Source organism: Cornus florida, unplaced genomic scaffold, assembly GCF_030987335.1.
Source record: "Cornus florida cultivar Cherokee Brave unplaced genomic scaffold, ASM3098733v1 CherokeeBrave_3.0.0_Hap2_Chr04, whole genome shotgun sequence".
NCBI classification, from domain to species: Eukaryota; Viridiplantae; Streptophyta; class Magnoliopsida; order Cornales; family Cornaceae; genus Cornus; species Cornus florida.
Genome location: NW_026775574.1, coordinates 2,189,180 through 2,207,684, shown reverse-complemented (window position 1 = coordinate 2,207,684; position 18,505 = coordinate 2,189,180). Strand labels below are relative to the sequence as shown.

Sequence of the window (18,505 nt, the reverse complement as noted above, 5' to 3'; positions counted from 1 at the left end):
ATAACGTGTCATCAAGCAGCTGCTTTTTACTAATTAAAAAGAAAGTAATAAATTATAAAAGTCAACTTACTATTTTAAAATATACTAAGTAGTGATATCTGTTATTTACTAGCGATCATGACTTTTAATTCTATTCAATTACAGTTCATTGACAGTGGTGACATTAATTGGAGAGGTATTGAGTGTGCTAGAAAAACCGTGTATATGCTGTGCACACGACGGCGCGTATTATTTATGTATTATTTTCATCTTGTATTAATTATTTATTTTAAAAAAATTTAACTTAAAATTATTAAAATAGATATTTAATATGAGATTTAGATAATATATAAGTATATAAAAAAAATATGACATCAAATGACTTAAAAATAAAAAGTAATAATAAGTCAAGTTTTTAAAATGAACAACTAATATAAAACGGAGTCCACCGGCATTCAATATTTGTTCTGACCCTTCAAACTGTTTGAGCTGGCCACATAGTTGTATCTCATCTTAAACCCATACAGATGGGACTAGGGCGGCTCACTTCAAATTCCAACCATCTATCATTTTAGCAAAATATATTTAATTTATCTATCTAGCTTAGTCATAGGACTCATTTCGAATTTTATTATCTGCCAATTTAGCAAATCATTTATTCATATAATATTTTTAATACCATTTTTTATAGACACAAACTAAATAGAGTTCTACAGAGTGAAAAACAATACACGAAACCTCAACCATTGGTGTCATTTGTACAAAACGGGGGCTATTAAATTCGAACATATGTACTCATTCTCGTCTGTTCGAATTTTTACTATTATGCTAAATTAAAATAAAATAATAAAATAAAAACTGTAATCATAGTCAAACTTCACCAAGTTCTCTGCCACATTAGAAATCTGTAAATCCTGTTCACGAAAGACTTGGCCCAAAAATAGGAACAAGATCACGTTTGGAATTGCTGTTGAAATAAAAAGAACGCTTTTATTAATTGAGATGTAAAAAAAATTGAGATCAGTAAAAAAAACATATTAGATATTTAGTGACATATTATAATAAATATTTATTATAATTAAATTATTTTTAAATCTATTTTGTAATAATATTTTCTTAAACATTTTTATTACTAATTTTACAATAATATCCCTTAATAAGACGTTATCATATTTGATAATAACAATTTTATTAATAAAGAAGTGTAATTGTCTTTATAAAAAATTGAAAGTACAAAATTGCAAACAGAGATACTTAAAATATTCAACTTCTACTCAGAATGTTATTTCCAAAACGGGCTTTAGCGTTTTATTATTATTATTATTATTCCAACAGCAACCCCAAACAGGCTCTAAGTAGATGTTGAATATTTTAAGTAACTCTGTTTCATTAGTCAATTATGTCTTTTTTATTTTTTATATAGATAATTATACCCATTCCTTAATAAAGTTGCTATAATTAAATACGGTAACATCCTATTAAAGGATATTATTGTAAAATTAACAATAAAAATGTTTAAGAAAATATTGTAACAAAATAATTTAATTATGAAAAAAACGTATTATAATTATGTCATTAAAGCTACAAATTATAGTTTAATTCAAACACTCTATTAAGCTAAATTTAGTAACCACTAAAAGCGCTTTTAATAGTTACCAAACATATCTAAAAACAATTTTTTAAAATAAAAACCCTTTTAAATGGTAGAGAAGTAATCTCAAACAGATTTCAAAAGTTTTTAATAATTACCAAACCCATCTAAACCCATCTAAACGCAATTTTTCAAACATAAAAGCGTTTTTAGCTCTAAGGAAATAATCCCAAAAGTGTAAGTAATTCCCCACCTTTAAATTTTCTTCAAATAACAAGCTAAGCTCAAGTGAATCAATAAATTTGTATCCCATCCGCAATAATAAGGGCCAACATTCCATTTAAAAAAAAAAAAAAAAAAAAAAAAAACAGATAACAGACCCTTCAAACTACACCAGAAAAATCTCCTCCTCTTTGTATAGTTTAATCATCTTTCTGCATTAAATTCCATGCATGATGCATCACAAATTGATATAAGAAACTGACACATTATCCCATACAGAAACCGAACATAAAGGGTATAAAATTTGAAATGAATTGACAACTGAATCAAATAATATAATCCATCAGATGATCAAATTGAATCATTAAATTTTTTTCAAGACTAGATCTGTATAAAGTTTTGAAGTTCTGTGAAGAAGAGAACTTTTCAACCATTATAAGATTGTTCAAACTGGCTGATAAATCTCAAATCAAGATAGTTTTCATTGTAAGGTTGAACTATCAAATGCGGCTGTAACAGAAGCTAGGTCCAACAGCTACGCATACCTGGAAACTTGTTAGAGAAATTGGGAAGTACGTACATTGCTGTTCAAACCAAACCTCTGGAGAGCAATTAGTAAGAACGCGACTCCCCAGCCTTACACGGTTACTAATCTCAGGCGAGTTGGTCCGGTAGGTATGCTTGTTTGGGTATTATTAGTGCTGCTGCCAAGATATGATGAAGAATCTGCTGGTTCCCATATCTCCACTAGAGACGAAAGAACATTGACCACATGATTCATATTGGGCCTCTGGTAAGGATTACTTGCACAGCAGTGGCTAGCTAGCTCAGTAACAGTTCTGATACTGTCACCGGTTTCCTTGTCGAGCTCAATTGCAGGGTCAATGGCCTTGGGGAATGCGTCCTTGTTTGCGTACATTCTGCGGAACCATGTGACAAGATGGATGCTATCCTCCTCCTGTGTTGCATCTACCGCTTTTCTTCCTGTAATCAACTCCAGTAGAATCACCCCGAAGCTGAACACATCAACCTTGGTAGTCACTCGTCCCGTTCCTGTCAAATAAAATACATTCAATGCAGAGCAAAACTATGGATTAACTGAACTTGGTCTCATGGTCTAAAGAATAGTCAACTGCAATGCAGCTAAAAAGGGAAGGCCTCATTAGCCGAGACCTTTTTTTGTTTAAGGGTGCATGCTGACCTACAGTCTCCTCAGCCAATAAAAACTAGATAATTCAAAGGTAATAAACTTTATTCAATCTTAACAACTAGCAAAAAATACGACTCAAATAGTGTTGTAAGAAACAATCTTAAACCAGAGCATGCTTTTAGGTCCAACAGTGACATGAATCCATCAGTAACGTTTCATCTTTATCATCTCCTTTTTCAAAGTCATTATCTCATCCCCTCTTGATTCTGTAAAAGTTGGTTTCAGAAATTAACTCAGAAAATACTAGATTACAGTAAGAGACCATTCAAGTCTATTGTGTAAAATCAATCCATTCTTGCATAGAATAAAAGAAAAAAATAATAATATCAAATTACGTTATAATATATAAGCACTGAAAAAAGGAATTCATGTGCCGAATCCATTCATATGGGATTATGACAAAGATGATGGTGATGAGTTATTCTTATCTGGTCTCAATAATGGGGGCGTTTGGTGTTCCACTGTTGTTTATGATTCTACTTGTGTTTTGGTTATTTTGAGGAATTTTAAAACTCTTGAAAGCATAGAAAGGCATAGCACAACAGGTTATACTCATAATCTAAAAGCAACAAGAGAGTAGAAAAGAAAAGAATTACCAGCATATTCGGGTGGCATATAGCCAAAAGTTCCGGCAAGTTTTGTTACAACTGAAACTTATCCTTCTGGAACAAGACAGACAAGTCCGAAATCGGCAACTTTAGCCCGCATATTATCGCTGAGGAGAATGTTGGATGGTTTAAGATCCCTATGAATAAAACTTTGATGGGCTAAACCATGCAGATATTCAACACCTCTTGCCACATCCAAGGCAATGGCCAGCCTTTTTGTCCATTCAAGGGGTGTCAACCCTTCCTCCTTCCACTTGAACAAATGCCTACTGAGAGCTCCTTGAGGCATGTATTCATAAACAAGTAGCCTCTCATTTCCATCCAAGCAATATCCAAGAAGCGCAACCAAATGTCTATGTCGAACCTCAGTAAGAACAGCAATCTCAGACTTGAACTCAACCAAACCCTTCTTACTCACCACCACTCCGGACTCCATCCTCTTGACAGCAATCTTCGTCCCGTCATCCAACTGACCTTTGTAAACAGCCCCAAATCCACCTCTACCCAATATATTCTCCTCACTAAAATTGTTAGTCGCATTTTTTAAAACTTGGATGGAAAACACCGTCATATTTGGAGCCTCTACTCCACCAAAACGCTTTTGTTTAGTTCTATAAACACAGAAAACTCCCATCCCGACTAAGAAAATCAAAGAAGCGCCACCAATTACAGAACCCAAGACCACTCCAATTAAAGATTTCTTGCCACCTTCCCGATATATTCTCCTCACTGGCCTACTTCTAGTATCCTTTCCGATATCGGGGTTGCCATCAGTTTTTACAATCACATTACTCATAAAGAATGGAATTTTACCATAAAGACTATTGTTTGAAACATCTAATAACTTAAGGTTAGGCAACAAGGTAAGCTCATACGGAATAGTACCAGTAAGATTATTGTTAGAAAGAAACAGTCTCTCCAACGATATAATGGAAGAAAAGTCTGGAGAAATGGTACCCGAAAGAGCCAATTTCCGAAAATCAATATTTGTGATGTTCCCATTAGCACAAGTGATCCCCCCCAATGTGTGCAAGGATCATTTCCTTGCCACTTCTCTGCAAACAACACTGGGTAACCAACTGATTGAGCAATGGAAAGCAATGTACTCACCCGTTGATCGCAAGGAACACCAGCATCGGATAAGCAAAAACTATTAGTCCCATTAATCATATCAACGCCAACCCAAGACTTAAATTTTGGTGTTGGCCCCTGTAACAAATTATTCGTCAAATTCACAGTCTGAAGTGATGGAAGATCCAATAAAGACTCCGGTACCGGACCCGTCAACATATTGTCCCTCAATCCCAAGGTCTGCAATCCTTTTAACCCAGAAAAGTCCGGTAAGGGACCAGAAAACGAATTCGAACTTAACTGGACCTCGTTTAATTGAGTCATGTTCTGTAACACATCAATGGTGCCATTGAGATTAGAACTACTCAACCACAAGGACTGAATCGACGAGTCCGAAAAGCTCACGGGCAATCCGCCCTCGAGGTTGTTAAAAGAAAGTTGTAAACTCAGCAAACCTGGGAAATTGTCACCCCCAAAGAAATCTGGAATTTCCCCGGAAACGTTAGCGGAATTCGCCGAGAAATTTTGTAGGGATGAAGCACTTCGGAGACTGTCCGGTATGAACCATGCCGATAATGGGTTGTAGTTGAGGTTCACCTCTTGCAGAGACGACATTCCGGCGAAGAAATCCGAGGGAATTGATGAGAAATTGTTGTTGGCAATTGAGAGACTTTGGAGTGAACTCAACCCGGAAAAACTTGGGAGTGACCCGGTTAGTTCGTTAGCTTCAACATCGAACCCCTGCAAGGCGGTGAGTTTGTTGAGGTTCGGAGGGAGGGACCCACTGAGCCCCTGATGTCCAATTTGGATCCGGACGACCCGATAGTCGCTGGAGCACTGAATGCCGCTCCAATTACAGGGGTCCGAGTCGACCCATTCGAGTGAACTCGGCGGATTGAGGCTGTCCTTGAGAGCCTCCATTACTGAAGCATCGGTTGAACTGTTCTGAGAGCGAACGGTGACGAAAGTTGAGAAGAAGCAAAGAAAGAAAAGGGTAGAAATCCCAGAACCCAAGGGAAGTTTCTTCATTTTCTCGAGAATATCTGAAACAAAGAGGAAGAAAGTCGTCATGGCTGAGGTGTTCATAACGGAGAGTGCTTTCTCTTTCGAGGGTTCGCCGGCATTGGGTTTTTAGGGAGTCTGAGTGATGAAAACCGGGAGAAGATATCTCTTTTGGGGCAGACGGAGCGTCGGAGATGAAGGGGAGAAGGAGAGAGAGAAGGGATGAAAATGGCGTGGGTTTTGGTGTTGACTATGGACTCTGGCTTTTCACATCAATATCCGAAGAACCCAAAAAGTCTTTCATAGCTTATGACTTGGATGTCTTCCCAGAAACAAAGCTAAGAAAGTCTGTACGTTAGTAGATGGACGAGAACGACACCGACTAAGAACAAAATGCGGCACATAAATTATTATTGATTTGGACTAAGTAAAACTATTACTGTAACATTCCAAACTAATTTAGCTCTTAATTTTTCCACTTATCCATAAGCTCTGGAACACATATCACAGACAATTGGGTTGTGAATCTTCTGATCTGAAAACTACACCAGAAAAGTCTTCTTCTCTTTGTATAATTTAAACACCTTTCTGCATTAAATTCCATACATGATGCATCACAAATTGATATATTATCCCATACAGCAACTGAACATAAAGTATATATAATTTGAAATGTAAATTTTTTTCCCAATCAAAATTGAACTGAACTAGTTGGAGTCTTTAATCCACAAGCCTGCCCATAACGTGTAGAAAGGTTGTTCCCAGAAACACAAATCACATAGCTACAACTCTGCAAGGTCTTTCTAAGCACAAACTGAAACACAAATGCAAAACAAACCAGGAGCTACATCAAAGTTTCTACTACACCTAGTTGGAACAGAAGGTCTTCTTGTACAAGAGACAATTATACAAATTAAGGAATTGGGGTAGCTTCTCCTGAGGAAGGGTCCAGGGAAGCATACAAGAATATCAGATTATACACCTTTGTCTCCCGCCCCCCAACTAAAGATCTGTACATACGAGCCGGGATGGATGGTTCTGTTATAGTATACATGTAGGCTAATCTACCTAAACCGAGGTTGGTTAGAAATAACTGCCAAGCCAGTACTCATGCTGATCAACAAATTCTCAAATCCAAGTAAACAATTACCTCCTTATTTGGAGCATTCAATTTAAAGAATTCAGCCGAATATGGGGAAAATTGCTGCTACTGTTCAAGCCAGCCACTGAGATTTTTCAATTTAGAGGTGCCCAGCTAATATGGAATTGGCCATCTTGTTGTGAGTCTGATATGGGTTCGGATTCAAAGAACTTAGCAACTGCCTGATAGAGATTCTCTTCTTCAAAGGGCTTTGAGACATAACCATCCATTCCACATTTCAGGCACTCGTCATATGTCGCATGAATCACATCAGCCGTCATGGCTAATATTGGCAAGTGCCACACCGGCTTTTTCGCAGTTCCTTCAATGGAGGATACTCCATTCCTCTCTTCATTTGCCTCGCTCTCCATCATCCGAATCCGTCGGGTTGCATCAAAGCTGAAATGAAAAAATGGTAAGATATTAAATTTTCCTCCTCATAAAAAGTATTACATAATAATAATTACAGTAACAATAACAATAATAATAATTAGGATTAGTTGATCTCAATCATCAATCATGCTATCATCATAGAGTGTAATTACAGTAACATCTAGCTAGAGAATTTATCAAAAGTTGCTTTAGGTTTATATTTCTTTTAAAGCAGTGTTAACAACAATTAGAACATTTGACCATTCTACCAAACAAATTGTAGGCCTTTTTCAATGTCCCACTTAAGCTAAAATAGTCCATTTTTTACACATCATGAACTGCCCTAAAGAAAAGCGCCATCACCGAAAATGGAGGCCTACCACAAGCTACGGTAAAAATCATCAGAAAGTTGTGAATGAAACCCTGAAATGCATGTGTCAAGTGTAACAGATTCTTTCATTCAATGCTACCAAAAAGAAAAGGAAAATGGTATTGAGTTCATTTCAAATGTCTTGTCTATAATAATACATCAATTTGATGGGACATGCAAATTTCATAAAAAAAAAAATTTAATTTATGTAGTTAACATCACTGAATATCGTAATAACTTTCAAGTGCAAGAAAGAAAGAGACCATTCCAGCATTTTTATGACGTATCAAGATGCATATCGAATAAAGCAGATATCAACATTTCATGATTTTCATAGGTCAGCCAATGTCACATTATATATGCTTCTGAGATTCTTTAGTTGTGAGGAGTATCTGGGCAAGGATTTATACCAATGGATGATATGCAGCATTAAATTGGATAACAGAAGAAGGAAAAAAGACATGGTGCAGAAAAAGGAAATTAAGGCAATCAATTTAAATGAAGCCAGATAATTTGATTCAGTTTTTGAGTATAAATAAAATGATGTTTCCAAAGAAGAAGAATATGAATTACATATCAAGAACCAGTAAAAGGGAATCCATAATGCGTACCCATCCATCTCTGGCATCTGAATGTCCATGAAACAAGCATCAAAGCTGTGTGGTATTTGAAGTAGGGCAAGAGCTGCTTTACCACTTTCAGCGCACACAACATCAGCCCCAAACTTCTTAAGTGCACCAGCAGCAACTCTGCAGTTTACCCTGTTATCATCAACCACCAATATTTTCTTGCCGCAAAGCACACTACGAAGAAGAGTGGATCCGTTAAGCATGTCTTTCCCTTGTTGCTTCTTCTTCCCCATTCCCAACACCTGTTGAAGGCATGCTGCCACCATACTTGCTCTCAAAGGTTTCATTATCACAGTATCAGCAAAACCTGCCGCTTTCGCCTTTTCAAACTCTGCATTACTAATATTTGTAGCAAGAAGAATCATCTTTGGCAATTTAAAAGTGTGGCCATTCTGTTTCCAGTCCAATAGCCGTATATTCAAGCCACCATCCTCATCAGATATCCACAAATCCTTTTCAATTAGAATCATATCTGGCTGCACTTCAATTCTGCCATGATAGAAGTAATTTAATTCAAGAAGTTAGAGTGATATTATTTTTGAGCATTATAAAAATTAAATAGTCCGAAATATCTACTTTTATTAGTTTTGGGAAGATATCCTTTTGAGGAAACTTCTTTTGACATCTGATGGAATAAAAGTTTGCCTCATTTGTAGATTTTTGCTGTACACAACATTCAGCATTTCAACGCATAGTAAGGGTCTTAAGGATTTTGGATACGTTCGGATAAGTTTGGTCTGTTGGAACTTGAAACATTCAAATCTCTAAAGTTAGCTATTATAGTGAAACTGACCAAGATTGTCCTTTCTCATTCTTTAGCTGTTTTGTTTCTTTTGTTTATGGGGCTAACGAATTATATGAAAGAATTATGCTCTGGAAGAACCTGAATAACCATGCTGGCTCTGTTACAATGATCCCTGCCTTCTCGCTGAATATTTCAATGTTAACTATCAGCATCAATGGTGAACTCAACACTTTTGCAAAGTTCTAAGGAACTTACGAGGGTCTCCCTACATCTTTGTCATTGCCATTGATGATTAACTACTACATTTTAAAAGATGATTCTTAGGACATATCACTGGAGGAGTGAGAAAGAAACGATTGCCGATAAATGCTTTGTGGATGACTTGATGCTATTCAGGAGAGGGGAGTGACGGCTCTGTTAAGGTGCTGGGAGAGGCTCCGAAGATCTTACGATATTTTTCAGGGTTGATTCCCAATCCTTCAAAAGGTATGTGCACGTAACTGGAGTTAAAGATAATGATAAGGAAAGATTGGCGTAGATTTTCAATCAAGGCTGGCCATCTTCCTGCCAGATATATGAGGGTTCTTTTGCGGAAAGAATTCAGGTTATCAAGTGTGTTCTTTTGTTATATTCTCAGAGGAATTTATATAAGCAATAATTGAGCAAACTCATAGAGTTTCCTATTAAAAATGGTTAAATTGAAGAAAACAGGAGCACAAGTGGCCTGGATTTCTATTTGTCACCCTCTGGTCTTTCTAGAAGGTGCTGTTGAAATCTAGAACTGTGACGTCCTGGAATAAAGGACCCGCTGCCAGACATATACAGAAACTGGTTGCTTCTCATGGAGGATCTATCTGACCAAATGAATAAATTCTTATCTTTTAGAGGTTGACAGTTTTGGCTTGTCAAATGTCTCAAGTAATTGTAGCTGGGCCTGGAGGAAAATTTTGAGATCAGACTGGAGTTCAAGCTTTTCATTAGGCATATAATCATATAGGGAATAGAACTTCCCTTTGGTATGACAATTGGCACACTTTTGTACCTACTCAGCAGCTGCTATAACAAAAATAGCAAAAATGCTTCTTTTAATTGACAGAAAGAAGCTGATCGGTGTTCGAGTTGTGATGAATCTTGGGCTTGACTAAAGAAGCTAGATGCTCTGCCATTATCATAAATAATACTTGGCATTGGTCTGATACTCCGATTTCATTCACTATCATAATCAAATGGATCCTAAAAGAGATATTCTAGCATATCAACCCGTTTTTTTCTCAAGAGGATGACTTTGGATGGCGTGTTTCTGGTGAAGGTAAGTTCCGTGTTCACTCAACCTGAAATTCTTTAAGAATCATTTGGCCTGCTGTTCCTTGGCACAATCTGATTTCCTTATCATATGGCTAGCCGTTAAGGAAAGTTTGAGCAACCAGGATAAGTTTATTGGTCATGGCACTAACTTTTTTATTAGCAGCAATTTTTTGTGAAGTTCCTACCTAAAGCATGACCGTTTATTTTATACTTGTGACTTCAGTAATAGGTTATGATCATTCTTCTTCAAGTGCAGCAATCAATAGTCAATAGTCTTCTTAACAACTAGCAGGCGATCACCTATGGAGCTGCTGCTCATTTTACATAGATTCCCAAATTGTAAATAAATTGGTTTGGCTGCTACTGTGTACTTTATTTGGAAGGAAAGAGACACCATACATTGCTGAAATGAATATTAGGACGTAGTCTCAGTTAATGTGATCAGAAGCAAATTGATGTGCATTAGCGGAGTTAAGAAAGACCAATCTAAAATGTGGTTTTGAAGACAATGCCAACTTCCGGAAAGCATCTTCCAATGAGGAGCTTGAGCTGTTCGTTATGTATCCATTTGTTTGGTCTATTTGTTTTTCACTGTGTGGATGGCTTCCTTGTGTGATGCTTGTCTCAGAAGGCTAGCCATCCATCTGGTTATTTTATTTATTTATTTATTTATTTTCATAATTGATACTCACACACACATGCCTCCATGGAGGCTTGAACCCTTGACCTTAATTTGAGAAGTAAAGACCTGATATCGCTAGGCCACTTGCCCGTTGGTCATCCATCTGGTTATTTGTCTTCAAGAGGATAAGATCTCCTTAATCTATGTAATTGTTTTTCCCTATCTATAGAGTTTCTTATCTACCAGAAAAAGATAAGTATTTGGTGTATATATGCTTCATATTTCTGCTGCGAAGGATCAGTATTCTGGTGCTGATGATTGCTGCATCCTTGAAAGCTATCTCAATGAATTACAAACCCAATCCCTAGCAGTTGTCTTGTTTGGGTTGTGGTTGATATGTGGGATGAGAGGTTTGCTTGTTTTGGGGTTTGTATTGTTTTTGGGCTCCTTTTTGGATTCTTTCTACCTGGGGGTTCCACATATTGTATGTTTCTTGGGGTATGCCCCAAGTTTTTTGTAGGGTTGTCCCATGTTTGAATTGACTGAAAAATATCACCTGCTTACCTATCAAAAAGAGGGGAAAAAAAGAGTACTTACTTAGATTTCAGAGAACCATTATTCCCAGTTATTGAAACTGCCATCTTGATGCTATCTACAACTTTGACCAGGATACCAAGTCTCTTTAGATGGTATCTGGTTACCGCAGCTCTAACTGGTTTCCCATCAACTATGATTGCTTTTAATCCTTTAAAACCAGTAGGTGGATCATCGGACAGAGGCTTTTTCAGATCACAGAATGCATTTTTCTCAGACCTACCAAAGACGGCTGTGAAAGTAAATGTGCTTCCGATTTCAGGACGGCTTATGAAGCTTATCTGTCCACCCATCAGCTCAACCAGACACTTACTAATACTCAAACCTATACCAGTTCCTCCATAATTTCTGGAGGTTGAACTGTCTGCCTGCATGAATGGCGTGAAAACCCGCTCCTGGGCATGTAAAGGGATCCCAATCCCTGTATCTTCCACGCATACCATCAAAGTGACACTCTGAGAAGTTTCATCAGTGGTTGTCATTTTGTTTGAAGCATCAAATCTGAATTCTTCATCGACAATCAAATGCTTGAAGGTATCCCAACTGTTCCGATCATCAGCAGCTTGACAACCACTTAAGGATTTAATCTGACAGCCACCAAATACCATACCTTCAGATGCTCCATTCAAACAGGTTTCAGCTTTAGCATCCATTACAGGCTTTGCATGTTCAGCTAGATGGACTTGAAGAAATATATGCCCTTGCTCGGTAAACTGTCAAAAGCTAAATGTTATTAGCGCAGACTACATCAGGATTTAAGTAGGTTTGCAAGTTCAAACATGATTTAAAGGGTGGATAAGGTTTGAGAAAATTTCAACTTAAGAAACCTACTTTATTAACTTAAGAAAATTGCGTTTACAATTTGTTATTACATTTTTTTTTTGGTAGAGGGGGGCAGGGGTGAGAAAAGAGGGGAATGGACAGACTTGAACTAGAGATTGCAGGGTTCCACCAACCAACAGATTTACTATATAACAAATAGATAAAATATTACCAACGGGCCAGTGGCCTAGCGGTATCAGGCGCTTACTTCCAAGAAAAAAAAAAAAAAGGGGGAATGGACAAGACTTGAACTAAGGATCGTAGGGTTCCACCAACCAACAGATTTACTATGTAACAAATAGATAAAATATTACCAACGGCCTAGTGGCCTAGTGGTATCAGGCCTTTACTTCCCAAAGGAGGTCAGGGGTTCAAGCCTCAATGGAAGCATGTGTGTGTGAGCACCAACTAGAGAAAAAAATAAAAATAAAAATAAAAATAGATAAAATATTAAATAATACTGGGACATTTGAATATGTCACTTACTTTGACAGAGTTGCCCACAAGATTTGTGATGACCTGTCGGAAACGTCCTGGATCCCCCATAACAATGTCAGGAACTTTATCAGAAACAAACACAGCCAACTTCACTTTCTCGATTGATCACACAGCATTGCAGCGAGAAAATTCAACATAAAATGCATCATGAAGGCCACCATCATTGATCCAAAACCCACAAAAGGAGTGGACAAACAGAAATATAAGAAGGTAAGACAAAGTCAGTTCATACACAGTGGAGGATATATACCAGATCATAAACCACAGCTAATGATAGTAATAATAATTATTGCAACAATGTTTTATATAAAAATATAATCTCGTTGCTATTCAATGAACCTTACCTCAACACCCTTGTGCCTAGACTTCTCAGAAAATAAAGATAGAACATCATCTAATATTGAGCGAAGGTCAAATGGGACAGCCTCCAGCTCTAACTTGCCAGCTTCAATTTTAGCCCGGTCAAGCACTTCATTTATTAATGTTATCAGCGCCTTTCCACAGGCTTGAGCAGTTTGAGCATAGTCTCTCTGAGTTGAACTTAAATCTGTATCTAGGAGCAGGGCAAGCATTCCTGCAACCACATACAAGGATTTAATTTCTAATCCTACTCACTAACTAAAATTATTAATAGCAACAAAATGAAGGGATTTTGAACAAACCAAGTATGCCATTCATGGGAGTCCTAATTTCATGAGAAACAGTTGCTAGAAACTGGCATCAGGAATACAAATAAAAGTCGTGTCAAAAAGTTGTGCCCGAGAGTGAAAAAGAAGAAGAAAAATGGGATTGGTAAGGAACCTGGGATTTGGCAATGTCAGCAGCTTCTGCTCGGACTTTAAGTTCCTGCATTTCATGGAAATCATCCTCAACTTTCACAATGTGAATCGCTGCACCATATATCATGTAACCAACTAGTAGGCCAATTACAAAGAATAAGAATGCAGTGGTGAGTGCTGTCCAAGAAGTAGGTGCGTTCTGAAGATATCTGTTTCACGAGACAAAACCATTAAAACACTACACTTGTAAATTAAGGATCAATGGCAGGATGCCCTCACCAAACTTTTAAGTCTTGGATCTTGAAATAAGAATAAATGGTCTGATGCACTTGCCTACATATCATTTGGTGCTTCCGAAATGGATCTCCAAAGTCAAGCATGCTCACACGCTTAAGGGACATGTCACCATCATGATATTGGTGTCCATACAAGATTAAGGGATCAGAAGAGTTAGTAATATCATATACATTAACAACAATGGCCTGGTTTCCAGCAAGTTGCCCTAGTAAATTCTCAACAAGGGACTCAACATCAAAGGCTCCACCAAGGTACCTGCTTTCAATAAGAATACCAATTTAGTCACGCGCAGAATTTATCATTAACATATGCAAGAGGAAAGCAATTAAAAAGAAATAAAAAATAAAAGCAAAATCTTAGTTGTCATTTCCTACTCACTTACAGTACTTTCACACCATAATACTGCAAATAGTGCAGAACTCAAAGCTTTCGAAGAGAAAAAATGGACCATAGAAGAAGAAGACTATCCCCGATTGATCCTTGAAGAGTTATTACATACTAACAAGGACCTTACCCAGAATTTATATGGAAAATTCAGTTGAGAACAATTCGCCAAGCCAATGAACTTGTTGAAATAATTTGCCAATAAGAATTGTCAACTGTCCAAATGTGGGGCTCAAGTTTTACAACTGCGAAGGTTACTGGCAGACTGCCATTAAAAATTTACAACAAACCAACCAAGGAAAGAAAACAAATAATTCTTGGTTCCTTCTGGGGCAACTCGCTGAATAGACAATTTTTCATGATATCACTTGCAAGAGGGAGTAACCAATACTTTTTATTTTTATAAATACGTTTCACTGGAAGCAAAGAGAAAAAGGACCATAAAGTTCAAACACAAAGAACTTCATTTCTAAATATTCGTCCATTATAATCTCCCGTGGCATCCAAATAATGAAATAATGTAGCAATTATCTTTAAAATTTCTTCCATTATGATTACTGTATAGCATCCAAATAATGCAATGAGGAAGAGCCCTTCAAACACTTAATAACCTTTACTAGCATATGACCAGCTTTAGCAAAAACAGTTTCACCCCCAACCAACAAGAACACGAGGTTAAAGAAGATTCACATTTGGCCAAACCAAAAAAAAAAATGAAGAAGAAATGATAAACTGATTTCTCATCCTTCTCGCTCATATAACACCATCTGCAGATGCACCAATTCAAATCCAAATTGTGACACACCGGAGTAACTTCTGGTATTTTGGCAACAAAAATCAAGAAATGTAACCTCTTTTATTCCATACTTTTCACAAACAATGTACATGTAGCTTCTTTTGCTTATATGACCCAGTAGTGAACCAAAAACTAATAAGACCTTAGAAAGGTGGTTGATAACATATACCCTAAAGGAAGCATCTCACCAGAAAACCTCTCTTGCTGGACATCTGGAAAAGTATCTTGAAAGCAAAATGACACCAATAATTTTCCGACTTCAAATAAAAAACTGTGCAGATCTTTTATTGTTTGAGAACTGCTAGCATCACAAGTTACTAATATAATATAAAGTGGCCACCCACATGTACAACACAACCTTTAAAAAATTAAATACACAAGGGAAGATGTCTTATAAGGTGAAGCCTCAAGGAGGGGTTAATTTTGAAGGTTAATCAGTATAAGACCATTAGCCTGCTCTTTTGGAGGCATTAGATAGGCTTAATATTAAAATTAACACTATTCCAATATTGCAAATTGACTATGAGAATGAGATTTCCTAAAATGCAAATACCATACATGCCCTTGGAAAATTTGATATTCTAGCCACAGGTGACATAAGCACTAAGATATAGGGAAAATAAAATGTAACTAAAACTAAGAATCAAAATGAAATATATGCACCAATGGGCATTAGCTTTTCCTCCCCAAAGGGAAAATTGAAGGTTGAGTGATATTGTGGGAGTGTGCACATTTGCTTGAACTTTCTCTCTCTCTCTCTCTCTCTCTCTCTCTATATATATATATATATATATATATTTGCAACCATCTGCTTCAATTAAAACCTCCACGATGACAAGTTTGTCAGCAGGAAAAGGTAAGAATCAACTTCATGGTTCAGAAGTTATTAAATACAAGTTGCACCAGTGGCAAAATTCAAAGTTTTTATTTTGCTTAGGATTCCTTCATTATTTTTTGGTTTGTCTTCTAGTTGACCAGTAAGAGTCCACTCTAAATTGAATGTGTTCATAAAACCTAATTTGTAGAAAGCAAATAACACAAATTTTGATACATTGCAAAACGCCCCAACTATAAAATTGGCATATATAAATTTCCAATGAGAGAAGTAAATGCTAGGGCTTTACCCTGCAGTTGCTTCAATGCGTTCTTCCACCGTTGGGTTCAGAGGGAGCTGGAATTTGTAAACAGGGAATGTCAAAACAACCCCAAGATGATGAGAACCCAACAGCCTGAAGGGGTTTGTGAGAACTGCTTTTCCAGTAGCCCTGGCCCTCAAAATGTTTTCGCGGTCCTCCTGCACCAAACAGACATACATAAGCAGGTCTCAATGAAATTCCAAATTGATTTGAGATTATATAAAACAAAGCAAACAAAGATCATCAACTTCACATTATACCTCTCCTGACATCATATCAAGGGACTCAATGTAGGAAACAGTCTCCTGAGAGAATATCACCGGCGCATACTCGTCGCGAATAGGTGAAGGTTCCCTCTCCATTGTCCTTATTGTCCATCCATGTTGCCTCTCAAATTCAACCCTCTCAGAATTAACCACTCTTTGTGCATATGCCACCCCACTCAACAATGGCCGCTCGAAGGCGGTTCGGGCAGTGTAACCCGCAAAAGTTTCCTGCATTGTGCAATAAACCACACCCAAATCATACAAATCCAGACAATCATCACAGAACACAACATTTACAACAACAATACGAAACCTTTTTTCCAACTACTTGGGTCCGCTACATGAATCCTATGTTTTCATTTCGCACGGAAGACAACATTTCAATGCCAAAAATCAAAACCCAATATGACAGAACAAGCACAAACCTGGTCAATTGCTGATGGGTTCTTGTAATAGTAAAAGGTGGATACAAGGATAGCAAGGGCATGGACATGGTTAACACTGACACTGAATTGATCCTGTAACATCCTGGCCCTTTGATCACACATACTCACAAGCACTTCCTTCCTTCTCTCTTTGTTATCAGCATCCATTCTATCATAGATTAATCTACTAACAAAGGCCACAAACATGATCCAAAGCACCAGAATTTTTGGGAGCCATGCTCGACTGATAAATGTGTACTTCCTTTTTGTGCCCATATGCTCATTCAACCTTACAGCCACAGAGTGGTGGCTTTCCATCTTCAGACCCATCAACACAAAGCTTCCTCTGCTTCTCTTTCTTCTTCTTCCCCTTTCATATCAGAGCTAAAATTCAAGAACCCAACAAAGTATATATATGAGCCATAACTTTCTTCAAAGGACTGAGTTTTTCAGAAACACTTTTTATTGCTATACAAAGAAAAAGATACTCTCTGTACTCATCATCATTATAGCATTGTTTTGCGTGAATCGAATTAAAAGACCCAAAACCTCGAACCAAGAAGAAAATGAACAAAAATACTGTAATATCTTTCTTCTCTCTCTACATTTCACATAAAGGGAGCTGAGCTGGGGAGACGAGAGAAACCCAAAAAGAAGGAAGAGTTTCCCAACTCTCTCATGGAACAAGCATGGCTTGTAACAGCCCTCAAAAGATGGACAAAGCCCAAATTCCAAAGAACTCTCTCTCTCTCTCTCTCTCTCTATCTAAAACTACTAGTAGTAGTATATATTTTCCATATTCAATGGGGTCTGAAAATTTGAATAGAGTAAAAAATTGCAAGGATTCTTAATCATGTCCTCTCCTCTGCTCTCTGTAAGCGTGAAGTTTTAGTTGAAGAGTGCAGACAAAGAAGGGCACGTTCACTGTTCTTTGTGTTTAATATATTATATAAAATAAAATCAAAATAAGAGATTGACCCCCAAAAAATATTAGTGTAGAAAACGAAACCAACCTGTTTTGAACTGTACATGGTTTTGTTCATCTCGATCTCAACTCTCAATCTCGTGTGGACAAATTTTTAATTGAGGGTTATCTTCTTTACATTACTATTTAAAGCAACAGAATCGAATTTGAGGATTTTTTAGATACGCTGTCTCCCCCTCTCACTCTCTCTCCACTCTCTCTCTCTCTCTCTAAAAAGTTTTTTTTTTTTTTTTACCAACTTTTGAATCATCATTCATGATTCGTTCCACCCTCCTATTCTTTCTCTAGCGCTTTTCTTCAACTCGTGCAACTCATGCTTGTTACTTGTTTTGATGATCGACATTGCTGGGAATGAACTGGGTTTTTCTGTAATTGAGAAATGGAGTGCGTTATGGTGTCCCTTGTTTTTTTCAACCGGCGCCGTTTTCAAGTTACGCACGCTTGAGAACATGCTTTTACTCACGCTTCCACTCTCTCGCTTTATATGACTTACGAAAATTCATTGCACTTAAATTCATAAATTTAACATATTAAAATTTAGAACAAATGTATTAAAAATGAATTTAAGTGAGTTTAAAAATAATTTGTGTTGGCAAATGATACAATGCAATCAAAAATTTAATACAACATATAAATTATCATACTTGCATTTTCGT

General features: G+C 37.0%; 1 protein-coding gene and 1 pseudogene across 2 annotated transcripts; both read right to left on the bottom strand.

Moving 5' to 3' along the window:
• Positions 1–1,685: 1,685 nt before the first annotated feature.
• Positions 1,686–6,085, bottom strand: LOC132302456 (receptor protein kinase TMK1-like; annotated as a pseudogene).
• Positions 6,086–6,359: 274 nt separating this feature from the next.
• Positions 6,360–18,273, bottom strand: LOC132302455 (histidine kinase 4). Of its 2 annotated transcripts, XM_059799324.1 has the most exons (12): positions 17,878–18,273; positions 16,865–17,248; positions 16,434–16,667; positions 16,162–16,331; positions 13,894–14,112; positions 13,583–13,769; positions 13,444–13,495; positions 13,126–13,355; positions 12,770–12,868; positions 11,465–12,174; positions 8,178–8,684; positions 6,360–7,223 (listed from the first exon to the last, which is right to left on the bottom strand). In XM_059799324.1, exons 2-12 carry the CDS (start codon positions 17,192–17,194, stop codon positions 6,920–6,922), a joined length of 3,042 nt encoding a protein of 1,013 aa, XP_059655307.1. In that variant the 5' UTR covers positions 17,195–17,248; positions 17,878–18,273; the 3' UTR covers positions 6,360–6,919. The 2 variants fall into 2 exon arrangements, with proteins under 2 accessions (XP_059655307.1, XP_059655309.1); XM_059799326.1 differs by lacking the exon at positions 17,878–18,273 and having other exon boundaries at positions 16,865–17,859.
• Positions 18,274–18,505: the final 232 nt, after the last annotated feature.

Coding starts and splice junctions, on each gene's coding strand:
- LOC132302455 (XM_059799324.1), bottom strand. CDS start 17,194: ATGGGTCTGAAGATGGAAAGCCACCACTCTGTGGCTGTAAGGTTGAAT. Junction 13,770..13,893: donor AAGCACCAAATGATATGTAG/GCAAGTGCATCA, acceptor CTCGTGAAACAG/ATATCTTCAGAACGCACCTA. Junction 8,685..11,464: donor AATGGTTCTCTGAAATCTAA/GTAAGTACTCTT, acceptor CTATCATGGCAG/AATTGAAGTGCAGCCAGATA.